This window comes from Oncorhynchus clarkii, chromosome 19 (assembly GCF_045791955.1).
Source record: "Oncorhynchus clarkii lewisi isolate Uvic-CL-2024 chromosome 19, UVic_Ocla_1.0, whole genome shotgun sequence".
Taxonomy (NCBI): domain Eukaryota; kingdom Metazoa; phylum Chordata; class Actinopteri; order Salmoniformes; family Salmonidae; genus Oncorhynchus; species Oncorhynchus clarkii.
The window spans coordinates 41,847,392-41,874,159 of NC_092165.1; the positions used below are offsets into that span (position 1 = coordinate 41,847,392).

A 26,768-nucleotide genomic window follows, 5' to 3' on the forward strand; every position below is an offset into this window, starting at 1 on the left:
TATTCAGACCCTTTACTCAGTACTTTGTTGAAGCACCTTTGGCAGCGATTACAGCCTCGACTCTTCTTTGGTATGACGCTACAAGCTTGGCACACCTGTATTTGGGGCGTTTCTCCCATTCTCTGCAGATCCTCTCAAGCTCTGTCAGGTTGGATGGGGAGCATCGCTGCACAACTATTTTCAGGTCTCTCCAGAGATGTTCGATCGTGTTCAAGTCTGGGCTCTGGCTTGGCCACTCAAGGACAATCAGAGACATGTCCCAAAGCCACTCCTGCGTTGTCTTGGCTGTGTGCTTAGCTGTCTTGGCTGTGTCATTGTCCTGATGGAAGGTGAACCCCAGTCCAAGGTCCTGAGCGCTCTGAAGCAGGTTTTCATCAAGGATCTCTGTACTTTGCTCCGTTCATCCTTCCCTTGATCCTGACTAGTCTCCCAGTCCCTGCCACTGAAAAACAGAGTTAGTCTCATAGCAAAGGGTCTGAATACTTATGTAAATAAGTTATTTCTGTTTTTTTATTTGTAGTAAATGTGCCAAAATTTCTCAACCTGTTTTCACTTTGTGTGGATGAGGAAAAACATTTATTTAATTAATTTAGAATAAGATTGTAACGTAACAAAATGTGGAAAACGTCAAGGGGTCTGAATACTTCCCGAATGCTCTGTATAGCCATGTTATTTTTATTCGTTTTTCACTGTCACTTATTAAAATGTTTAATTAAATTGATCTTTAATTTTGCATTGTTGGAATAGGACCTGTAAGTAAGCGTGTGATGACAAATTATTTGATTTGAAAGCGGATTTGATGATGCGCAATTTATAGACTATATAACGATTTCAGATAATGAAATGTTTAAATGCTGAGCTCTTTATATCCCTAACAGCCTATTGTGTCGCACTCGCACATGCTTCAGTGTATTTCTTTATAGGCTTCAAATAATTGAAATAATTTAGCCTAGGTAATTCATTTTCATTCCTTCTTAGGCTCACTGTCTGGCTCCTGACCTATTTAGAGTGTTTATATGCTGTTTAATATGACATGTAGCCTATTTGAAAATGTGTGCGGTTCTTACATTCACATTTTCATGTTTATTCAAATACTTTTCTTTCAAATCATTTGGTTTCAATATTTCAAAAGCAAATGGTAGTCACAAAAATAGATGGGTGTTGGTTAAATTGTGATTTTAACGAATGGAGCGAATTTGGAGTAGCAGTTTTTTTCTTTTAGCGGAGTGGTTGGAAAGGACATGAAGCACGGAGCAGAGAACGGGATTTCCAACTGCTCTACTCCGCTCACATGCTCTGTTCTCATCTCAGCTCTTACGTAAGCAGCTCAGTGGAGCTGAAATGTGAATATACTTAGCTAATGTAATGCAGCCAGCCATTCCTCAGTAGCAACATTCGTTTGATGTAGTTTCTCTCTCTGAGTGATTGGATATTTAATATCCATATAATCAGTAGCCCGAAAACCAGCCATGTTGTCAACTGCCAGTTTGTGGGAACCAAGATAAGAAGCTTGAAGTCTTCTATGTTATATTGTGGCTTATTATTGTTTATAAGACAACAGGCTCTTCCATCACTAGGATCAGAAGGTTTACCTCCCCATGTGACCTGACCAGGAAAAACGCTAGTCCCTAGCCTATTACTTAGCCTAATATGTGGTTGGGAAAAGATTCCTATTCATTACAAATGGGATCAGCGGAAGCCAGAATAGAGCCAGACTCTGCTGACCTCCCATGTCCTCTGGTAACTCCATTATTCATGTGTGTGTATTTATCTACAGAACTGTATGGCTTTGATGTGCTCATCGACTCCAACCTCAAACCATGGCTCCTGGAGGTCAACCTCTCTCCCTCCCTGGCCTGGTGAGTGACTGACTGCATGTCATCTCACGGTTCACAGGAACAAATACATGCTTATGCCAGATCTTCAATTTTTGACCTTACAGCAGTTGCTCTCAACATCATTCTGAGAGCATTACTCTGCTCTGAAAAAAAATGCGTAAATTGCTAAAGGGACTTCAGGGTAACTAAGTGTTCTTCTTGTCCTTCTTTGAGATGAAACACACTTCTGTTTTCCTCCTATAAACCCTTAAACATCCTCTGGTGAGCTCTAGGAATAGACATGTTAATATAACACATAATGAAATGGCATGTTTGAGGATTTACACTTCGTTTGTTGATAAATACCCGGTGGCTAAATGTAAGCTTTTATCTTCTCATCCTCTTGAAATACATCTGAGCAGTTCTTTCCAGCCCAGTAAATTCTGTGAGTTGACTGTGATTGAGACGTTTGTGTCCTCTACAACTTTGGGATTGCACTTGTTTGTGAGGGCATATTGTGTTATTTTACTGTATGGACTTTGATGTCTTTCTAATGTCTTTTGTTCGTTTTTATATGATTTGAATCTTTCATTCCAGTGATGCTCCTCTGGATCTGAAGATAAAGGCCAGCATGATATCAGACATGTTTTCTATTGTGGGTGAGTCCTTCTCTCTCCCTCTCTTTCTGCACATATAAAACAAGTGTTAATGCATGGGTTTTGGGGAGGGAGGAATGCCAAGGGTTTGGTCTGGCGACTACACCTGAATGAATGCTCTTGGCCAAAATGTTTCTGTTTAATTACATACCCACCTGTAGGGTTGGACGGTATCCAGATGTTGTTACCTTCATACCGTGCCTGTGCCATCCTGGGGATATACGGAATTACCAGTAGTGCACACAAGGGGCGCTATATATATTTTTTTTTCAACCGTAAACCCCCTTAATAAAAAAAAGTTACTTATCAGAATGCTAACTACTAGTACTATGGAATCCTCATAGTGGATACTAGGTAAATGCTAACGTGCAAATGCTAACATTTACTACTTAGATTGACAACCCAGCTCATAAAGTTATGTAAGTATACTGAACAAAAATATAAACGCAACATGCAACAATTTCAAAGATTTCACTGAGTTAAAGTTCATATAAGGAAATCAGTCAATTTAAGTACAGTAAATTCATTAGGCCCTAATCTATGGATTTCACATGACTGGGAAGACAGATATGCATCTGGACACAGATACTTTAAAATAAATTGTATTTCGTCATGGTATTTCTGTGCATTCAAATTACTAACAATAAAATGCAATTGTGTTCTTTGTAGCTTATGCCTGCCCATACCATAACCCCACCGCCACCATGTTCACAACGTTGACATCAGCAAACCGCTCGCCCGCATGACACCATACACGTGGTCTGCAGTTGAGGCCAGTTGGACGTACTGCCAAATTCTCTAAAAGGACATTGGATGTGGCATATGGCAGAGAAATTATGTGGCAACTTCTCTGGTGGACATTCCTGCAGTCAGCATGTCAATTGCACACTCCCTCAACTTGAGACTGTGGCATTGTGTTGTGACAAAACTGCACATTTTAGATTGGCCTTTAATTGTCCACTGCACAAGGTGCACCTGTGTAATGATCATGCGGTTTAATCAGCTTCTTGAGATGCCACACCTGTCAGGTGGAAGGATTATGATGGCAAAAGAGAAATGTTCACTAACAGGGATTTGTGCCCAACATTTTAGAGAAATAAGCTTTTTGTGAATATGTAACATTTCTGGGATATTTTATTTCAGCTCATGAAACATGGGACCAACACTTGACATGTTGCGTTTTATATTTTTGTTCAGTACATATCAAAATGCAGTTTGCAGCATGCACAAAACAAACATTAGACAGCAGGGATCTTAATCCAGGAGGGGATTTTCTCTGCTCCTGTTATCAAGAAGCTTGATCTTGCAAGCTAACTTTAGCCACTTAGCTAACATTAGCAAGATAGTAAAACCCAGCTCGAGAGGATTTATTTGGCAATTCTTATATAGTTAACTTAATCATTATACGGTATATAGCTGGCTAACAAAATAGTCTAACAAGCAAAATGATGAACGCGATCTGCTTTATCTATTACCTAGTGCACAAGTTGACTGCAGGTATTTATTTAAAAAGTACTAATATTCAAATGTGTATTAAATGTAATATTGGGTATTGACCTTATTGGTTAGTCATACTGATGGTATTTTGAAATACCCCAGGATACCGCATACAGTGGGGAAAAAAAGTATTTAGTCAGCCACCAATTGTGCAAGTTCTCCCACTTAAAAAGATGAGAGGCCTGTAATTTTCATCATAGGTACACTTCAACTATGACAGACAAAATGAGAAAAAAAATCCAGAAAATCACATTGTAGGATTTTTTATGAATTTATTTGCAAATTATGGTGGAAAATAATATAACTAAAGTTTATCTCAATACTTTGTCATTGCCAACAAAGGGTATATAACAGAGGTCAAATGTTTTCTGTAAGTCTTGACAAGGTTTTCACACACTGTTGCTGGTATTTTGGCCCATTCCTCCATGCAGATCTCCTCTAGAGCAGTGAGCAGTGATGTTTTGGGGCTTTCAACTCCCTCCAAAGATTTTCTATGGGGTTGAGATCTGGAGACTGGCTAGGCCACTCCAGGACCTTGAAATGCTTCTTACGATGCCACTCCTTCGTTGCCCGGGCGGTGTGTTTGGGATCATTGTCATGCTGAAAGACCCAGCCACGTTTCATCTTCAATGCCCTTGCTGATGTTAGGAGGTTTTTGCTCAAAATCTCACGATACATGGCCCCATTCATTCTTTCCTTTACACGGATCAGTCGTCATGGTCCCTTGGCAGAAAAACAGCCCCAAAGCATGATGTTTCCACCCCCATGCTTCACAGTAGGTATGGTATTCTTTGGATGCAAGTCAGCATTCTTTGTCCTCCAAACACGACGAGTTGAGTTTTTACCAAAAAGTTATATTTTGGTTTCATCTGACCATATGACATTCTTCCAATCTTCTTCTGGATCATCCAAATGCTCTCTAGCAAACTTCAGACGGGCCTGGACATGTACTGGCTTAAGCAGAGGGACACGGCTGTCACTGCAGGATTTGAGTCCCTGGCGGCGTAGTGTGTTACTGATGGTAGGTTTTGTTACTTTGGTCCCAGCTCTCTGCAGGTCATTCACTAGGTTCTGGGATTTTTGTGTTCATTTTGACCCCACGGGGTGAGACCTTGCGTGGAGCCCCAGATCGAGGGAGATTATCAGTGGTCTTGTATGTCTTCCATTTCCTAATAATTTCTCCCACAGTTGATTTCTTCAAACCAAGCTGCTTACCTATTGCAGATTCAATCTTCCCAGCCTGGTGCAGGTCTACAATTTTTTGTTTCTGGTGTCCTTTGACAGCTCTTTGGTCTTGGCCATAGTGGAGTTTGGAGTGTGACTGTTTGAGGTTGTGGACAGGTGTATTTTATACTGATAACAAGTTCAAACAGGTGCCATTAATACAGGTAACGAGTGGAGGACAGAGGAGCCTTTTAAAGAAGAAGTTACAGGTCTGTGAGAGCCAGAAATCTTGCTTGTTTGTAGGTGACCAAATACTTATTTTCCACCATAATTTGCAAATAAATTCATTAAAAATCCTACAATGTGATTTTTTTTTTCTAATTTTGTCTGTCATAGTTGAAGTGCACCTATGATGAAAATTACAGGCCTCTCTCATCTTTTTAAGTGGGAGAACTTGCACAATTGGTGGCTGACTAAATACTTTTTTGCCCCACTGTATATGGTGTACCGCCCAACCCTAACCACCTGTTTATTTTTAACCACATGATCTTTATGATGTGACTGAGTAAACCATAACCTCTATATACTTACTTGTTTTAAAGCCTAGTTTGTCAGAAAAGTCCAGGTTTTAGGAGTCCACATATTTCCATGCAGGCTCTTTATCTCATTATAGCCACTGTTGCTAAGACACCTATTTCCATTTTGACAATATAATGAATTGTAAGGACCTTTTCTCAGGCAGACATCTGTCTAATCATGCACACAAACATTTTTTAAAAGCCATCTCAATAGCTATGCATAGTAAGTCAGTAAAGAACAGGCCCGATTCTCAACACTTCATTTAGGACGTGTCATGGGCAGGCTGCTTAATGAGCTGCCCTTTGTGATCACTTTGCTCATGCCTTTAACACCCATTTCCATGTCTCGTCCAAGGCCTCTCTTTACCTGTGAACTGGGCTGGGGCCTAGCTGGGGAGTGCCAGCGTAGATGGAAACTTTGTTGGACCTGGCTCCTGCCATCCTCAGCATTTAGCCTGCAGCAGGTTCCACTACGTGTATTTTTCAGCCCGGTGTCTCTTGTTATTAGGGCTTTCTTCAGCAAATCCTCATTGCGAATGAAGAAAGCCACTAATTGGCCGTTCTGCTGCCTGACGCTTGGTTTCAGTCAGGCATTGTTTTACACTAACTTTTGCCCCACACTTAGTTTAACGTTGTATATTAGAGAATATGCCTAGTAGGATTGCTCCATAATGGGGCCTCAGAATTGTGGAGAAACCACAGGCATCATTGTAATTGACATTCAATGACTGGCAGGGGAAATTGTCAACAGATGACTTAGTTGTTTTGGAGTCATTAAGCTCTCTTGAGAAATGCGATCTCACATTATTAAGCCAAATAAATCCTTAGCTTGCAAACAAAAAATTGGTTAGCCCTAGGTGCAGATTAACACTGTTTATACAACAGACACTTAATGCAGAGAATAACATGTCTTTGTTATGTCACATTCCTTCACAATTAATGCATTCTCAGGTAGCCAGGTTAGAGCTGTGGAGAATATTTGATAGAAATTCAAGTCCACATCTGAAATAAATATTCTTATTACACTTTCAGTCTCAGCCAATTTTTTCCAAAGCAAGTTGAGCATTGACAATGACACTTGTACTACAAGTACAGCTCATTTGGGGTGGCAGGTAGCCTAATGGTTAGAGCATTGGGCCAGTAACTGAAAGGTTGCTGGATTGAATCCCCAAGCTGAGAAGGTAAAAATCTGTTGTTCTGCCTTGTTCACCCACTGTTCCCCAGTATGCCGTCATTGTAAATAAGAATTTGTTCTTAACTGACTTGCCTAGTTAAATAAAGGTTACATTTAATCTCCCCGTATGTTCATATCAGTACTTTTGTCATCTTGCTTGTACCTCCCTGTCATGATCAGTTGACGATATAAAATGACACTGAGCCTGGAGGCCATATCTAATGGCGCTGTGTGAGGGACTGTGATGTGTATGTCTGTACCAGGGCCAGCTTGCGGCTGGATCTCCCTCCACTCCCTCCCGCTCATTAAGTGAGAGGAGGGAATCATAAATATCCAGTTATCTTTGGACTGATGCATGAGTGCAGGCCTGGGGAAAATGAGCAGTGACATGTAAAACATACCCCATCTATTATTCACCAAACAAACCCCGGCGCTTTTGGCAGATAACACTTGGGCTGCATACCAGCTCTGTAAATAATGACAGCATGCCATTAGCATTCATTTTCCCCTTGTGTGTAGCTGTCAGTAACGCGTCAGCCGTGCTTGTAATAATTGCTGCATTTAGACAAGAACGTGGCAAGAGCCCGATTCTTACCTGACGGCTTGGATGAGGCAGTACAAAGAACCTCAGGACCCGAGCTGTCGATTTGATCCAAAATAAGTTTTCCTATCACTCTGAATGAGAAAGTATGAAGGGAAAGTATAAAGTAGTTTTTCTATCTTCACTTCTTGGATCAGTTAGCTCATAGTGAGTTTTAGAAAGAGAGAGCATATGTCAATTATTGGGAGTCGGTGTGAGAAGAACTGTGGAGAAAGATTAGGACTAGAGCTGCCATATTGATGTCACAAATGGTAGTATCAGATTGATCTTTATTCATGTGGTTTTACTGCTATAGATAACACATGCTCTCAAGAATATTTGGCCACTGTCATTTACTCATTGTAGTGTCATGTCCCTGCAGGCTTTGTTTGTCAGGACCCCCTGCTACGACAACCCCGCTCTGAACGGGTGGCTCTGGACCCGGGCCTGAAGTACCCAGCCCCCAAAGCACAGGTATGGGACACCACCCTTCTTATTGTTTCACAAAAAGTGATTTAGTTTTAGACATCTGAAGGAACCGTCTTTCCATGCCATATACAGTTGAAGTCGGAAGTTTACATACACCTTAGCCAAATACATTTAAACTCAGTTTTTCACAATTCCTGACATTTAATCCTAGTAAAAATTCCCTGTTTTAGGTCAGTCAGGATCACCACTTTATTTTAAGAATGTGAAATGTTAGAATAATAATAGAGAATGATTTATTTAATATTTTATTTATTTCATTACATTCCCAGTGGGTCAGAAGTTTACATACACTCAATTAGTATTTGGTAGCATTGCCTTTAAATTGTTTAACTTGGGTCAATCATTTCGGGTAGCCTTCCACAAGCCTCCCAAAATAAGTTGTGTGAATTTTGGCCCATTTTTTCCTGACAGAGCTGGTATAACTGAGTCAGGTTTGTAGGCCTCCATCACGCTTTTTCAGTTCTGCCCACAAATTGTCTGTAGGATTGAGAGCAGGGCTTTGTGATGGCCACTCCAATGCCTTGACTTTGTTGTCCTTAAGCCATTTTGCCACGACTTTGGAAGTATGCTTGGGGTCATTGTCCATTTGGAAGACCCATTTGCGACCAAGCTTTAACTTCCTGACTGATGTCTTGATGTTGCTTCAATATATCCACATAAGTTTCCTTCCTCATGCTACCATCTATTTTGGGAAGTGCACCAGTCCCTCCTGCAGCAAAGCACTGCTGCCAACCCCGTGCTTCACTGTTGGGATGGTGTTCTTCGGGTTGCAAGCCTCCCCCTTTTTCCTCCAAACATAACGATGGTCATTATGGCCAAACAATTCTATTTTTGTTTCATCAGACCAGAGGACATGTGCAGTTGCAAACTGTAGTCTGCCTTTTTTATGGCGGTTTTGGAGCAGTGGCTTCTTCCTTGCTGACTGGCCTTTCAGGTTATGTCGATATCGGACTTGTTTTACTGTGGATATAGATACTTTTGTACCTCTTTCCTCCAGCATCTTCACAAAGTCCTTTGCTGCTGTTCTGGGATTAATTTGCACTTTTCACACCAAAGTACATTCATCTCTATGAGACAGAATGCATCTCCTTCCTGAGCAGCATGACGGCTGCGTGTTCCCATGGTGTTTATACTTGCATACTATTGTTTGTACAGAGGAACTTGGTACCATCAGGCATTTGGAAATTGCTCCCAAGGATGAACCAGACTTGTAGAGGTCTACAATTTCTTTTCCTGAGGTCTTGGTTGATTTCTTTAGATTTTCCCATGATGTGAAGCAAAGAGGCATTGAGTTTGAAGGTAGGCCTTGAAATGCATCCACAAGTACACCCCCAATTGACTCAAATTATGTCAATTAACCAATTAATCAGAAGCTTCTAAAGCCATGACTTCATTTTCTGGAATTTTCCAAGCTGTTTAAAGGCGCAGTCAATTTAGTGTATGTAAACTTCTGACCCACTGGGATTGTCATACAGTGAAATAATCTGTCTGTAAACAATTGTTGGAAAATGTACTTGTGTCATGCACAAAGTAGATGTCCTAACCGTCTTGCCAAAACTGTAGTTTGTTAACAAGAAATTTGTGGAGTGGTTGAAAAACGAGTTTTCCGACTTCAATTGTAACCTAACTTCATGGAATGTCTTTCTCAGCATCTCATGTCTCTTACTGTGCTCTACTGTACTTGTTTAGCTGTTAGAGCTGAGCCCTTTTTGCCCTCATGGAAAATCATTCTCATGAAAAACAACTGTTAATGTAATTGCAGTGTTGGGGTGACATCATCAGCACTGCGAGTGCAGCGCGCTGTGGATTATTATTTATTGTTTTTTATCAAGTGACTAATCCTCTCACTAGGCCCTTTTGCTAAATGATGCCACAGCAGCTAATACACTTGGCTCAGTGCAGTCAACTACTGCACCCGGTCTGGGTTGGGATCTGCTGGTGGGACATCAAATCAGACATTTTTCTACTCCACCTTATAGCTATCGTGCAATGAGCACAGATAGTTTCTCTACAGTAAGAAGGCTGGAAGTTTGTTCATATGTGTTCTGTATGCATGTGTCTGTTTGTTTCTTTTGATGTGCTTGTCTAAGTGTGCTTCTTTGCATGTGTGTATGTTTACAGTGAGGTGTAGTTAGCGGCTGATGTTCATCTCACTGTCACTTACACTCCATTGCTTCTCTTAGCGTCCTTTATCTGCTCAGTCCACCATTGCACCCTCCAGAGTGGTAAGTTGTCCTGCCTTCTCATATCCTCTAACCCAACCACATTAACCCTGCTGCACCTTTTCCCTCTCCTTCACCACCGTGACGTCTTTACATTTAACTGGTAAGAAAGTCACTTTTTCAACCGCTTATACTCTTTTTGAGTCCAAACTATTCTGTTATTTTCCCTACTTGCGGCTTCCAAAAAGTACCCTCTATCGATTTATGCATCAAGGTCTTAAAGTGGTGCTTTAAATCGAATAGTCTTTAGTAGATTGCTCTGGGCAAGACTATGATTTCTAAGCATCGCAATGCAGCTCTTAGAATCCATCACATTAGTACAAGTGTGCAATGCCTCAGCCCCTCTGCCGGTTACAGACACAGCAAAACAATCTTGCCACTATAGCAGTCCTGTTAGAGGCAGTTACAGAATCCTGGGCTCCTTTTCCCTGTCCTGTCCTGTCCTTTTCCCCTATACTGTGATTAGGAGCAAAAGTTGAGATTATTTCATATTTCCCCCAACCAGTCAGACAAATTAAAAGTAATCTCCCCCACTATTTAGATGACAAATGCTGTATGTGATCCTGTGGGGTTATGCCCCTAATGTCTGACCGGGTTCAAACCTGCGCTCCAGTCATCAATCAGCCCTGGTAATTTTTAATTTGTAATTTATTTCACCTTTATTTAACCAGGTAGGCAAGTTGAGAACAAGTTCTCATTTACAATTGCGACCTGGCCAAGATAAAGCAAAGCAGTTCGACACATACAACGACACAGAGTTACACATGGAGTAAAACAAACATACAGTCAATAATACAGTATAAGCAAGTCTATATACGATGTGAGCGAATGAGGTGAGATAAGGGAGGTAAAGGCAAAAAGGCCATGGTGGCAAAGTAGATACAATGTACCACTGGAATGGTAGATTTGCAATGGGAGAATGTGCAAAGTAGAAATAAAAATAATGGGGGTGCAAAGGAGCAAAATAAATAAATAAATTAAATACAGTAGGGAAAGAGGTAGTTGTTTGGGCTAAATTATAGGTGGGCTATGTACAGGTGCAGTAATCTGTGAGCTGCTCTGACAGTTGGTGCTTAAAGCTAGTGAGGGAGATAAGTGTTTCCAGTTTCAGAGATTTTTGTAGTTTGTTCCAGTCATTGGCAGCAGAGAACTGGAAGGAGAGGCGGCCAAAGAAATAATTGGTTTTTGGGGTGACTAGAGAGATATACCTGCTGGAGCGTGTGCTACAGGTGGGAGATGCAATGGTGACCAGCGAGCTGAGATAAGGGGGGACTTTACCTAGCAGGGTCTTGTAGATGACATGGAGCCAGTGGGTTTGGCGACGAGTATGAAGCGAGGGCCAGCCAACGAGAGCGTACAGGTCGCAATGGTGGGTAGTATATGGGGCTTTGGTGACAAAACGGATTGCACTGTGATAGACTGCATCCAATTTGTTGAGGAGGGTATTGGAGGCTATTTTGTAAATGACATCGCCAAAGTCGAGGATTGGTAGGATGGTCAGTTTTACAAGGGTATGTTTGGCAGCATGAGTGAAGGATGCTTTATTGCGAAATAGGAAGCCAATTCTAGATTTAACTTTGGATTGGAGATGTTTGATATGGGTCTGGAAGGAGAGTTTACAGTCTAACCAGACACCTAAGTATTTGTAGTTGTCCACGTATTCTAAGTCGGAGCCGTCCAGAGTAGTAATGTTGGACAGGCGGGTAGGTACAGGTAGTGATCGGTTGAAGAGCATGCATTTAGTTTTACTTGTATTTAAGAGCAATTGGAGGCCATGGAAGGAGAGTTGTATGGCATTGAAGCTTGCCTGGAGGGTTGTTAACACAGTGTCCAAAGAAGGGCCAGAAGTATACAGAATGGTGTCGTCTGCGTAGAGGTGGATCAGAGACTCACCAGCAGCAAGAGCGACCTCATTGATGTATACAGAGAAGAGAGTCGGTCCAAGAATTGAACCCTGTGGCACCCCCATAGAGATGCAGGTCGAATAAGAGGGAGTCAGGAATGCCAGCTAGCCGAGATAGAAAATGTGCCATTTATGTAACCCAGGGAGGGAGAAAAGAGGATTATTTATTTATTTTTAAACATTTTCAATGTAGTTGGTGCTTTTCTGTATGTAAAGATTGTTACATTTTAAGATGTATTAGTTTTATCAGTGTGTGAGATGATTTCTTAGGTGCAAATGTAAGAATTTAACAGAGCTAGCCAACTTGCATTAACACCCTATTCATTAACACCCTATTCATTACACTTATTAAACCAGTATCAGGGTGGATTTATGTATTAAACCAGTATCAGGGTGGATTAATGTATTAAACCAGTATCAGGGTGGATTTATGTATTAAACCAGTATCGGGGAGGATTTATGTATTAAACCAGTATCAGGGTGGATTTATGTATTAAACCAGTATCAGGGTGGATTTATGTATTAAACCAGTATCAGGGTGGATTTATGTATTAAACCAGTATCAGGGTGGATTTATGTATTAAACCAGTATCAGGGTGGATTTATGTATTAAACCAGTATCGGGGAGGATTTATGTATTAAACCAGTATCAGGGTGGATTTATGTATTAAACCAGTATCAGGGTGGATTTATGTATTAAACCAGTATCAGGGTGGATTTATGTATTAAACCAGTATCAGGGTGGATTTATGTATTAAACCAGTATCAGGGTGGATTTATGTATTAAACCAGTATCGGGGAGGATTTATGTATTAAACCAGTATCAGGGTGGATTTATGTATTAAACCAGTATCAGGGTGGATTTATGTATTAAACCAGTATCAGGGTGGATTTATGTATTAAACCAGTATCAGGGTGGATTTATGTATTAAACCAGTATCGGGGAGGATTTATGTATTAAACCAGTATCAGGGTGGATTTATGTATTAAACCAGTATCAGGGTGGATTTATGTATTAAACCAGTATCGGGGAGGATTTATGTATTAAACCAGTATCAGGGTGGATTTATGTATTAAACCAGTATCGGGGAGGATTTATGTATTAAACCAGTATCAGGGTGGATTTATGTATTAAACCAGTATCAGGGTGGATTTATGTATTAAACCAGTATCGGGGAGGATTTATGTATTAAACCAGTATCGGGGAGGATTTATGTATTAAACCAGTATCAGGGTGGATTTATGTATTAAACCAGTATCAGGGTGGATTTATGTATTAAACCAGTATCAGGGTGGATTTATGTATTAAACCAGTATCAGGGTGGATTTATGTATTAAACCAGTATCGGGGAGGATTTATGTGGGAAGTATGTGGATGGTACCGTATCAATATAACAATGTGTTCACTCTCCTCCTCTCCTGCAGCGGCAGAGACCCCTGTCAGCCAACAACACTGACACAGACGGGCCTAAGGAGAAGCCAGGAAGTAAACAGGGGGACAGCACCCTGGGCCTGACTGCTGAGGAGGTAAATATACATAGCTGAAGTTAGTTTCCCTCTCATGCAGATCTATCATATTATCTATCACTAACATAGAATTGTAGTTAAGGGTTCTTTTTTCTTCTTCTTCTCCATGGCAGTTGAAAGTCCTGAGGAGGATAAGAGAGGAGCACGAGAGACGAGGGGGGTTCATCCGAATCTTCCCCACCCCAGAGACATGGGAACTGTATAGGTGAGAGGGATTCAGACACGTTGGGTAATGTTGCACACTAATCAAGTGTCTAGATACATTTTAGAATAACATTTAGCCACTGCTATTACTACTTAATACATCTATTACTACTGCAGTTAGGAGTAAGGTGAGAAGCTGATACACATTAGAGAATTGGCTGGTTACTGTACATTACATCTCAGAGTATTTATAGACTTTACATTTTTATATTTTCCCCAAACATGGCTGAAATCCCATGATGACTTCTAGTTGAAACAGCATTAAACCCCCTATTTAGGAGGAAATCTAGTTTTGTGCTTACAGTCCATATTCCTGTATGAGGGATTTGCTGCTTGATTAGCTTTATGGGCCTGTTAATACTGGGGATTTTGTGGCTTTTTACACAGTATGTTTCGAAGTGGTCTTGAAATTACTGGGGCCTATGACATTGAGTATCACAATATCCCTGTTGTAACACATTCATCCCCCCACAAATTAGACAGAAGATGCTGAAGCCCAGTGCAGTCTGTGATGTTGATGGTTGTCATTTTGTCATTATCTGTGTCTCTGTTTTTGTCAGTGGTTATCTGGAGTATAAGACATCGATGAACTCCATGTTGGCGAACAGACTTTTCCATGGAAGGTAAGCATTTCCTTCATAGTTGGGAAAGGGAACAGCTTCTCCATCAGTTTGTGGAAACGGTTGGTTGACTGTTTGTTTTGTCTCCAGATGAATAGGTGAGGACAACAGCTAATAAGATCTGTATGGTAATAGTAAACTGTAAAGTTTTCCAGAGCGAGCACAGTGTCTGTATGGCAGTGTGGCTTTGGTAGTCTAGTCCTCAAACAGTATTTGGTGCTGGGGAGAGTTTATAGAGCAAGGAAGAGCAGGGAAAATGTTATAGAATTAACAAAACTATAAAGAATTTTGGTACACAATTCAACACATTTATTTATTCTGTTGCATGGGTTCAGACTTCAGATGCATATTGTGATTATGAGTTTTAGGTTTTTGTACAGTATTTCATTTACTCAGTTTCACTATAGCATCATATTTTCTGGGGAGCTGGCATCCCTCTGGCCCTTTATGATTTTTCCATGTCGCTTGCTTTGGTCCTCAGATTGGGGAAAGCGGTGGTGACCTCAAGATCACGGTGGGTGTTATTGCCGCCATTTTCCCTTACTATCAAATAAAATGTAAATAGTTCAGGTGGCCATTTGATTAATTGTTCAGCAGTCTTATGGCTTGGGGTTAGAAGCTGTTTAAGAAGCCTTTTGGACCTAGATTTGACGCTCCGGTACCGTTTGCCGTGCAGTAGCAGAGAGAACAGTCTATGACTTTGGTGACTGGAGTCTTTGACACCGGCTAGTATATAGGTCCTGGATGGCAGGAAGCTTGGCCCCAGTGATTTACTAGGCCGTACGCACTACCGTCTGTAACGCCTTACGGTCGGATGCTGAGCAGTTGCCATACCAGGCAGTGATGCAACCGGCCAGGATGCTCTCGATGGTGCAGCTGTAGAACTTTTTGAGGATCTGAGGACATATGCCAAATGTTTTCAGTCTCCTGAGGGAGAAAATGCATTGTCGTGCCCTCTTCACGACTGTCTTGGTGTGTTTGGACCATGCTCTCGACCTGCTTCACTGCAGTCCTGTCAATGTGAATGGGGGCGTGTTCGGCCCTCCTTTTTCTGTCGTCCACTATCAGCCCCTTTGTCTTGTGCACGCTGAAGGAGAGGTTGTTCTCCTGGCACCACACTGCCAGGTTTCTGAACTCCTCCCTATAAGCTGTCTCATCGTTGTCGGTGATCATGCCTACCATTGTTGTTTCGTCAGCAAACGTAATGATAGTGTTGGAGTCGTGCTTGGCCGTGCAGTCGTTGGTGAACAGGGAGTACAGAGGGGACTAAGCACGCACCCATGAGGGGCCCCCGTGTTGAGGATCAGCATGGCAGATGTGTTGTTGCCTACCTTTACCCCCTGGGGGCGGCCTGTCAGGAAGTCCAGGGTCCAGTTGCAGAGGGATGTGTTTAGTCCCAGGTTCCTTAGCTTAGTGATGTGCTTTGAGCTCACTATGGTGTTGAACACTGAGCTAAATGTATCAATGAACAGCATATATACAGTGCCTTGCGAAACTATTCGGCCCCCTTGAACTTTGCGACCTTTTGCCACATTTCAGGCTTCAAACATAAAGATATAAAACTGTATTTTTTTGTGAAGAATCAACAACAAGTGGGACACAATCATGAAGTGGCACGACATTTATTGAATATTTCAAACTTTTTTAACAAATCAAAAACTGAAAAATTGGGCGTGCAAAATTATTCAGCCCCTTTGCTTTCAGTGCAGCAAACTCTCCAGAAGTTCAGTGAGGATCTCTGAATGATCCAATGTTGACCTAAATGACTAATGATGATTAATACAATCCACCTGTGTGTAATCAAGTCTCCGTATAAATGCACCTGCACTGTGATAGTCTCAGAGGTCCGTTAAAAGCGCAGAGAGCATCATGAAGAACAAGGAACACACCAGGCAGGTCCGAGATACTGTTGTGAAGAAGTTTAAAGCCGGATTTGGATACAAAAAGATTTCCCAAGCTTTAAACATCCCAAGGAGCACTGTGCAAGCGATAATATTGAAATGGAAGGAGTATCAGACCACTGCAAATCTACCAAGACCTGGCCGTCCCTCTAAACTTTCAGCTCATACAAGGAGAAGACTGATCAGAGATGCAGCCAAGAGGCCCATGATCAATCTGGATGAACTGCAGAGATCTACAGCTAAGGTGGGAGACTCTGTCCAATCAGTCGTATATTGCACAAATCTGGCCTTTATGGAAGAGTGGCAAGAAGAAAGCCATTTCTTAAAGATATCCATAAAAAGTGTCGTTTAAAGTTTGCCACAAGCCACCTGGGAGACACACCAAACATGTGGAAGAAGGTGCTCTGGTCAGATGAAACCAAAATGTAACTTTTTGGCAACAATGCAAAACGTTATGTTTGGCGTAAAAGCAACACAGCTGAACACACCATCCCCACTGTCAAACATGGTGGTGGCAGCATCATGGTTTGGGCCTGCTTTTCTTCAGCAGGGACAGGGAATATGGTTAAAATATGGTTGTGAAGATGGATGGAGCCAAATACAGGACCATTCTGGAAGAAAACCTGATGGAGTCTGCAAAAGACCTGAGACTGGCACGGAGATTTGTCTTCCAACAAGACAATGATCCAAAACATAAAGCAAAATCTACAATGGAATGGTTCAAAAATAAACATATCCAGGTGTTAGAATGGCCAAGTCAAAGTCCAGACCTGAATCCAATCGAGAATCTGTGGAAAGAACTGAAAACTGCTGTTCACAAATGCTCTCCATCCAACCTCACTGAGCTCGAGCTGTTTTGCAAGGAGGAATGGAAAAAAATTCAGTCTCTCGATGTGCAAAACTGATAGAGACATACCCCAAGCGACTTACAGCTGTAATCGCAGCAAAAGGTGGCGCTACAAAGTATTAACTTAAGGGGGCTGAATAATTTTGCACGCCCAATTTTTCAGTTTTTGATTTGTTAAAAAAGTTTGAAATATCCAATAAATGATTGTGTCCCACTTGTTGTTGATTCTTCACAAAAAAATACAGTTTTATATCTTTATGTTTAAGCCTGAAATGTGGCAAAAGGTCGCAAAGTACAAGGGGGCCGAATAATTTCGCAAGGCACTGTATATATATATATATATATATATATATATATATATATATATATATATATATATATATATATATATATATATATATATATATATATATATACATTATATATATATATATACGAATTGGAGTGGGTCTAGGGATTCTGAGATGATGGTGTTAGCTATGACCAGCCTTTCAATGCACTTCATGGCTACCGACATGAGTGCTACAGGGGCGGTAGTAGTTTAGGCAGGTTACCTTCCCTTTCTTGAGCACAAGGACTATGGTGGTCTGCTTAAAACATGTAGGTATTACAGACTCGGTCAGGGAGAGGTTGAAAATGTCAGTGAAGAAACACTTGCCAGTTGGTCAGCCCATGCTCTGAATACACGTCCTGGTAATCCGTCTGGCCCGCGGCCTTGTGAATGTTGACTGAATAAAAGGCATTTAGCTCGTCTGGTAGGCTCGCGTCACTGGGCAGCTCGCGGCTGGATTTCCCTTTGTAGTCCGTAATAGTTTGCAAGCCCTACCACATCTGACGAGTGTCTGAGCTGCTGTAGTAGGATTCAATCTTCAGTCCTGTATTGACACTTTGCCTGTTTGGTCGTTCGTCTGAGGGCATAGCTGGATTTCCCACTCCTTGAAAGCGGCAGCTCTAGCCTTTAGCTTGGTGCAGATATTGCCTGCAACCCATGGCTTCTGGTTTTGATATGTACGCACTATGGGAATGGCGTCGTCGATGCACTTATTGATGAAGCCGGTGACTGAGGTGGTATACTCCTCAATGCCATTGGATGAATCCTGGAACATATTCCAGTTTGTGCTTGCAAAACTGTCTTGTAGCATAGCATCTGCGTCATCTGACCACTTCCATGTCTTCCAACTTTCCATATCTTACCACAATATCTCGGAAAATTATAATCTGATACATTTATCTTCTCAGGGACTTATTCAGCCACACTTGTCTTAGCAATGTCTAATGTACCTGTATATTATTACAGTGCCTTAAATAATTCTGCTGTATTATTTGACATTGGGAGTAAAGCAACACTTGAATGCTATAGCAGAAATATCGCAATGCAGGCTGAATGAGTTGAACTGATCCCTCAGTTTTATTATACTGAATGGGAATCTATGGTTCAGGAATCATATTAAAGCCGTTCCTCTCGTCCCCCATCAGGAAGCTGAATGGTAATGTGCAGCTGCAGGTGGATGTGTTCCACGCGTGTCACGTGATCCAGTACGAGAGGAAGCTGTTATCGCTGGAGGCGCGGAGGCGGAGGCTGCGCCACCTGGCAGAGCACTCCGCCAAGGGGAGGAAAAGAGCAGGTAGGCCTCAGGGAGTCTGTCCTCTTCCAGCTGACACAGCATAGCAACACTCTGTCTAGTCTCAGACCCAGACCACGGCCTGTCTGGCCAAGCCAAGGGGGAGACAATCAGACGCGTTCATTCCTTTACTTTCTATGAAGAACTCCCCACTACCAGAATGAATATGGCCAAATATGACAGTGAGTTTATATAACAACTACCATAAGATCTCTTGTGTTGAAGTGTGTTTGCATTTGATCCAGTAAAGACACAATGATGTAATTGACATTGTGAGGTTTTACTTTTTTTCTGTAATGCTTTGTACTTAAGCGAGGGGTCGCAAGGCCTCCCCTACTGGGACCAGTGACGAGGAGGATGTTGAAGAGGGGGAGGAGAGGGTTCAGGAGGAAGAGGAGAAGAATAAGAAAGCCCTGGGTTCGTTAGTGGTGCAGACTGACAGTGTGCCCACCTCACTGAAGCGGTTCCACAATGAGGCCCTGTCCTCAGCAGAACCGGCCCGATGCACCACTGCCATTACCAAACCCAAAGTCAACCTGCTCCACATCCTCCAGCAGGGCTGGGACCTCAGGTCAGTGCACACCGCAGGCTTCTGCTCCTGTTGGCAGCCCTCTCCGAATTCTCCTCTCCCCCTTTTCATCCATCCCACCACCCCTCACGTTGCTTCTCTCAGCAGCAGAAGGAGAAATATGAGGCTCCCAGAGCAAGGGCCAAAAAAGCAAAGGAGAAAATCTGGGCCTCTTTTCTTACCCCGGCATGTTGTGATCAGTCTCTTCCATGTGTACCTAATTCACAACATAGAGAAAACACTGAGGAAGCGAATCCTGGGTGTCAGCCTTGAATTCAATGTAGAGACACTCCCTGTGATTTGACTGTTAATTGCAAATTGTCCTTTCTCTGTTTTAATTTGGAAGGACTTGAAAGGCTCCCCACCATCTATAATTTTGTAATATGTAGACCTCTTTTTGTTTTTACAATAACATTAATGAATATTACATTCTTCTGTCTAAACGGCAACAAAGGCTCCAGTCTCCTATAGATTTTTTTAAGTGTGTCTGAAATTGTAATTTGAGGGGGAATTACAATAACAAGTCTACGTTTGTCGAAATTCCTCTGAGCTTGCCAGGACTGTGAAGGGACCTGGGAAATTATAGTACAGTATATCATTGTTTGTGTTTGACAGCTTTCTCCAAAACATGTTTCCACTACAATGTACTGGCAGTACCCATTTCAGGTTCATTTGGGCCATGAAAATAATTATTCACTCTTGGTGCTGGCTGAGAGGACAAGTCACACTGTGCTCCAACACTCTGGCTGAAAATGATACATACCTGTATTTGTTTTGTCTCTTGCATGATGCCTAAAATAACAAACAGAATATGCGTCAGTGCTTGTGCTTGCTGTTGTAACACATGTATCTGAGATTTCTGAAAGGCAGTAAACCTTTGTTCCCATTTAAATTGTCTGGAGACCGGGTGGAGATTATTCATTATTTACTGTCAGGGAATGACAAAGTTGGAGATATGATCTGTGTTGCGGTGTGTGTGTTCCTGTGTGGGCAATTCCTTTCTCTACTGTCATTCTCTCCATCCCATTTTGTCTTGTTTAACCATGCTTATCTTTGCAATTATTTTATCTTTACAAAATGTTCTTTCCTCTTCCTGTCTCTGTCATATTTCTTTCTCTTCCTCCTTAGTTTCCTCTCCTCAGCCTCTCATGTCCTCCTAAATCAAGCCTCTCTCTCCCCCTGTTCTGCAGTAAGGTCCAGGCTCGGATGGCCTTCTCCTCCTATCTCCTTCGGGTGCAGATGAGGCTACTCGCAGAGAGCAGGACTATTGCTAACTCCGCCTGGCCAGAGAAGGACAATGAGCAAATGGTAATACAACTGTCTGATACCATTGCCCCGGGAAATGACTGTATGGAAAAGGGAACCTGGACCCTTGTGTTATGTTTATCTGCATTATGCTACTCATCGGAGCCACTTGGGTCATAATGTGCTGAGGTGTTTGTGGCCACATAGAGAGGAAAATCATGTGAGTGCGTGACTACGTCAAAGTTGATTTTATCAGAAAGCCTCTGGAGAGGCCTCTGTGTCCATGAAAAGTCCATTTTTTTTTGTTGTTGCAATAAATGAAATAATAACACAATGTAAAAGTGAGTGTAATGATGAAGTGCGGTGACATCAGGTCTCATCTCCAGGAGCTGGTGATCCGCTTCCTGAAGCGTGCGGCCAGTAACCTTCAGCAGGACATGAGGATGGTCCTGCCCAGTCGCCAGCTCCCCCTCCAGGATCGCCGACGCATCCTGTCCCACCAGCTAGGAGAGTTCATCCACTGCTACAACAAGGTGTCCACTGCCAGCCAAACAGCAGGAGACTCTTCAGCCTCTAGTGTCTGCTACTGTTCTAGGACCTGTTTATAGTTATTACACTAGTCAGGGAGTCTCCATTTATTTTCATTATTAGTTTAGTTTTTCCTTTGAGTTCTTATCCAATTACAAATGTTTGGTTCGAGGGCCTCCCGGGTGGCGCAGTGCTAACTGTGCCTCTAGAGATTCTGGGTTCGAGTCCAGGCTCTGTCGCAACCGGCCGCGACCGGGAGACCCATGGGGCGGCACACAATTGGCCCAGCGTCATCCGGGTTAGGGGAGGGTTTGGCCGGCAGGGATGTCCTTGTCCCATCGTGTAATCGCAATTCCTGTGGCAGGCCGGGCTCAGTGCACGCTGACACGGTCACCAGGTGTACAGTGTTTCCTCCGATGCATTGATGCGGCAGGCTTCCGGGTTAAGTGAGCATTGTATCAAGAAGCAGTGCGGCTTGGTTGGGTTGTGTTTTGGAGGACACACGGCTCTCGACCTTCGCCTCTCCCGAGTCCGTACGGGAGTTGCAGCTATGAGACAAGATTGTAACTACCAATTGGATACCCTAAAATTGAGGAGAAAAAGGGGTAAACAAATGTATTAAATTGGTTGAGTTGTTCATTTTATGAGGAAGCAACAAATGACTTTTAATACTGAGTTGCTCAGACAGGCCATTGTACTTGGTCTCTGACTGGTCTCTTTCCTCACAGGAGACAGAGCATATGGTGAAGAAAGTGGAGAAGATCAAAGACCAAGAACATTGTATCAACCCCAGTGTGTTTCAGGAGTTTATTGCTGAGGCAAGGTAAGTGAGCCAGGACCTACTCGCTCCTGACTGTTTCACTTCTGCTACTTAACACTGGTCTTACTCTTGGTATCGTGGAGAATGTTCACACTGCTCTCTTCTCTTCCAGTGAAAGTGATCTGGAGGAGGTCCTGACATTCTACACACATAAAAACAAATCAGCCAGTGTCTTTTTGGGAACCAAATGTCTGAGCACTAAACCTGACAATAGCAAGAGCCTAGGTTCAAGAGAGCCAGCTACCACAGAGAACCAGAAAAGTGAGTAGAAATTGTCAGATGAATTACATCTGTTCAGTAGGAACTTTTGTATTCCAGTGTGCCACAGATTCCACATATTTCTACAATTAGTTCACATTTAATTTTGTCCTTTGTTGACAAATCCTTTAATGTATTTGGGAATTTTGCAGTTTTGATTTTGAAAAGTCACATTAAGGAAAAAAAGGCTGAGTCATACAAAGTCAAGTACAGGTCAGCTTCTAATTATTAACCCACGTGTGTCAGAGCCATGGAATGGCCGGCTGGATGATAACAGGGATCTGGCTTATTTTGTGCTCTGAACAGCTTTGCCCATGGCAAAAGAGGGCTCCAGCGCCTCTGAGTCCTCAACGTCTGAAGTCAGAAACAGCACAGACCAGGCCAGTGTAGTCCAACCCACTGCTGACCAACCCACTGGAGAGCAACCGGCTGCAGCCCTCAGAAGTAGTAAACAGCCCGAGGTCCAGGCCTCCCAGCACTCCTCCAGCTTTCCAGCTGCCTTAGACTGTGGCCACATCCACCTGCAGCACTACTCTCACCCCCAGAACCCACCCCAGTCTCTTCCCCTGCACTGCCCCCCACCACCGCCCCCATCTCAGCTCCCATCCTACGACCAGTCCCACTTTCGCCTCCACTCCCCTCGCCAGCCAGAAACCCATCCACAGCCCCAGGCCTCTGTGTTCTCCTCAACCTCGACCCTTGTCCCCCAGCCCCCTCGGGTAATATGGGCAGCTGCCCGCTCTGGTCCCACCACAGTCTCAGCACCACCAGTCTCCCAGGTCCTAAGGCAGGTCCAGTCCTTTACCTCCACCTCCTCTGCGGCTGCAGCCTCGTCCTCCATGCCTGGTGCCATCCACATCTACAGCCAGAAGATCTCCAGGCCCACCTCTGCAGGTCAAGGTAAACCTTTGATGGATAACATCCTGATAGATGTTTGGTGTGTTCTCAGCTCCCAGTCTTTCTATGGCCTAAGCCAGTGGTCTTCCACCTCTTCTTGCCCAGGGACCCCCTCCCGGGCAAGCTGGCGACCCATGGATCCCCATCATAAGTTAGCAAAAAATTATAATTCCTTATTAGGTGACTGATAATGGCAAGGAAAAGTAATCAGCTTTTTAAAATGAATAGATTTGGTTGGTAGTTTTTTCATTATTTTGTGTAAACTCTAACATAGCCTATTAGCTAGAAAAGTAACTCTAAACACATTTTTGCAATGTGTAGCTGATTATACAATAATATAAAATAAGGGTAAACATTTTATTTAATATATATAATATTTTATAAATATAATATTTTATAAATATACAAATGTTAGCCATGTGTTGGCAAAAATGTATGACTAAGTCGAGAAAGGTTACCAGCGGCAACTTGCCTCACTGGTAGCCTATTCGCGGGTGCTTTTGAAAAGCCTATGTCAGATATGAGTATAATTTGCTCATTATTAGGAGTTGAGAAATGAAGTTGACATCATTGGAAAGAAGATATTCTCCTCTATTCTACTGTAGGTATGTAATTCAGAATCGCCATTAAAAATATATATATATGCAGTACCTCTGGACCCTTACACCCCGTCATTCATTTCATGTTTCTCTCTGCTTCAGCAATCAGAAGGACGCCCTCCAGCCGGCCCAGACCAGATCCAAATGGGGTCTTTAATAAGGACCTGGACTCACTGCCTGCTCAGGCGCAGTCCAACCAACAAGCCATAGTCTCAGCCCTGCAGAAACTGGCAGAGAAGCAGGCTGCCCGCCAGTACAACAGCTCCAGCCACATCAGTCTCCTAACACAACACGTGAGTCTCCTGTCACCCTATCCAACCCCTCTGCCTTTCCTGCTCAACAACTAGATACAGTCATCTGATGCACAGGTAGAGTGATCATGTCAGGAAACAGAACTCCTACAATTGTATGATGTACTGTAAAGTGATCTGTCTTGCACAGTGGTCTTACTGTGCGTGTTTTAATATTCCGCTGTGTTGTTAGTGTGTAAACCTCTCTGTGACCCCATGGGGAGTGATGGCTCAGAGCTCAGTGCTGCTTGCTCATCCAGCAGGCGGAGAGGGTTCCTGGAGCCTACAGCCTGTGGGCTGGAGCTGGCTGATCTGAGTGGTGGGTCGGTGAGCTGGGGCTCTGTGTGAGGTCTCATTATCAGATGCACTACAGGGAGTGCTTTCTGTTGATATTTAACAGGCAGTCACTTTTTTGTGGTAATTGATGCTTATAAATGGAAGAATGTGGCAAATTGGCACTGAGTGGGGGAGCAAGGGCTCTGCTTCCTCCACCACCTCCCTGTTTCCTCTCTTCCCTGAGGGTTTGACGTTCTCAGTGGGTAAGCCCACAAGCCTCCCACTCTACCTCGCTCCCTCCCTCTCTCTCGCTCTCCCTCCCTGGGAGTTTTTTGTGATGGCACTAGACCACACAGACTGCAGTTTTATGGCTTCCTCTTCTCTGTACAGTATTCTATTCCTCTGAAATATGTTTTCTGTCATTCCCATGCATAGTTAATCCTGGTAATGGCAAAAGCTTATTTTGCAGTGCAAAATAGTTTAATGGTTTGCACTTAAAGGGTCTGAATATACTTGGCCTTTCTCTCGACTCAGATTAGAAGTAATTAAATTACTTATAATAGAGTGTTCTGTATAGAGAAGCAACACCAGGTTCCTCCCACCCTTTGTCATAGTGGTGTTAGTGTGGACAGGGTGGTAGCCTAATGGTTAAGAGGTTGGGCCAGTAAAGGTTGCTGGTTTGTTTCACTGATTGACCTTTGAAGATTCAGCAATTACTATTTTTCACATGCCAGGCCTCATCTTTTGGGAATAACCTTAACTAGTTTCACAATGTAATAATTTTGAATGGGGTAAATTTAAGTATTTCTTATCATGTGTAATCAAATAAATATGTGCTGTATTGTCAGTCCTCCCTCTATGTAACTTGTACCTTGAGGGCGTGAAACATGATTACACTTTCATAACAGGCCCATGTACACCCCAACATGATTCTACATGATATAGTATTTAATTCATTACAATTTGGTTTGGAGACGTGTGTTCTTTACTTCCATTGTGGTGAAACGTGATAGTATTAATGTCAAATCTCTTATGTTTCGGGTATATCAAACATATCCACCCAAAACAGAATTGTAAATTCAAGTAATTTCCTCCCTGTCCCACCCAAGAGAGCAGCAGCAGACACATGTCAAGTGTAATCCTAGTTGGATGCAGTAATGGTAGGAATGTGCATATTAAGGTAGCCTGGAGTTGAGAAACACCTTAGTCCTGATGAACAACATGGGGAGTTCCTTTTGGGGAAATGTAAGTTACTCACGGTTGATTGTGAAATGTTGGAATTTCCGATTTCATGGATTCAAACTTACATTCAAATGTAATTATGGATTTACTGAAGATAACTGGCATCCCAGCACTTCTAGGTCAGCATGGTTGAAGAACCTTCACCATTGAGATCTGTTGACAGTGTATTATAGATTCCTTCCAAATCCTTGAGGAATGAAAATAAACTCTGTATTGGGCCCTGAAAAGCTCCCCGACCTGGCTGTGTTCTGTCAGCTCTTGCATTAATTTAAACACCTGTCGTTTAGGAATGTTTGACATTTCCCTTTCTCTGGCATGACTACTAGCCAAACAATTCGTTCACCTGCCCAGAACTTGGCTTTTAAAGCGCAGAGAAAATAAACAGCCCTCCCAGCTAACAATTCTAGGGAGAGAGAACCTTCATTTTGTAATGCTCCCCTAATGTTTGAGTTTCCAGTTCCTTTAGTTAGGGGAACATTCTATTATGTTAGCAAAAACCTTCTGAGAGAACCTTTTTAGCATATTCTGGTGTTAAATTTGAGAGGACATTCCCTTAAGTTCTGTTTGATATTATCTAGAACATGGTTACAATGTTCTCAGAATATACAACATTAATGTTCGAGCTGAGATTTACTTCAAAGTGTATTCACCCTTTTGCTTACACCTATCAAATTGTTTCAGATCTACACAAATGCCTAGGGAAGAAAGGGTTAGGGTTTGGTCTGGACAGGACCTAACTATTCTGTCCCAATAAGCACATGCTCTAGAGATATCTCTTATTGGGACACTGGTTAGGGTGTTTGTCATTGGTGCTGTTGGTCTGGGTTCGAAACCCGCTAGGGGAGTCACCCTACTCACATTCTTGCAATATATGTTAATGTCATCATTTGGCAACAGTTACAACACACCTACCTATCTGATCTAATTAAAATTAGTTTCTCATTGGAAGATGGGTTTCAGTGGAAATCTAGATAGAGATTTCTCAGATGCTCAGCTATCCTCATCAATCTACACACGATACCCCATAATTATAAAAATAAAAAAAACGGAAATATCAAATTTACATAAGTATTCAGACACTTTGCTCGGTGCTTTTTTGAAGTGCCTTTGGCAGCGTTTACAGCCTTGAGTCTTCTTGGGTATGACACTACAAGATTGGCACACCTGTATTTGGGGAGTTTCTCCCATTCTTCTCTGCAGACCCTCTCAAGCTCTGTCAGTTGGATGGGGAGCATTGCTGCACA

At 42.5% G+C, this 26,768-nt stretch overlaps 1 protein-coding gene across 2 annotated transcripts in view; it reads left to right on the plus strand.

The window, feature by feature from the left end:
• The window catches only part of LOC139375218 (tubulin tyrosine ligase-like family, member 5), a 91,079-nt gene that overhangs the window by 22,901 nt on the left and 41,410 nt on the right, over positions 1-26,768 (plus strand). The window contains exons 13-28 of one of the 2 annotated variants that reach the window (XM_071116809.1): positions 1,778-1,859; positions 2,415-2,476; positions 7,849-7,940; positions 10,139-10,180; positions 13,506-13,607; positions 13,721-13,812; positions 14,372-14,434; positions 14,913-14,945; positions 18,656-18,804; positions 19,114-19,372; positions 20,560-20,677; positions 21,001-21,147; positions 21,871-21,965; positions 22,075-22,223; positions 22,527-23,120; positions 23,819-24,009. In XM_071116809.1, coding sequence (XP_070972910.1) covers positions 1,778-1,859; positions 2,415-2,476; positions 7,849-7,940; positions 10,139-10,180; positions 13,506-13,607; positions 13,721-13,812; positions 14,372-14,434; positions 14,913-14,945; positions 18,656-18,804; positions 19,114-19,372; positions 20,560-20,677; positions 21,001-21,147; positions 21,871-21,965; positions 22,075-22,223; positions 22,527-23,120; positions 23,819-24,009 — 2,270 coding nt within the window. The remainder of the gene's footprint in view (positions 1-1,777; positions 1,860-2,414; positions 2,477-7,848; positions 7,941-10,138; positions 10,181-13,505; positions 13,608-13,720; positions 13,813-14,371; positions 14,435-14,912; positions 14,946-18,655; positions 18,805-19,113; positions 19,373-20,559; positions 20,678-21,000; positions 21,148-21,870; positions 21,966-22,074; positions 22,224-22,526; positions 23,121-23,818; positions 24,010-26,768) is intronic. The other variant, XM_071116810.1, reaches the window with a different exon arrangement.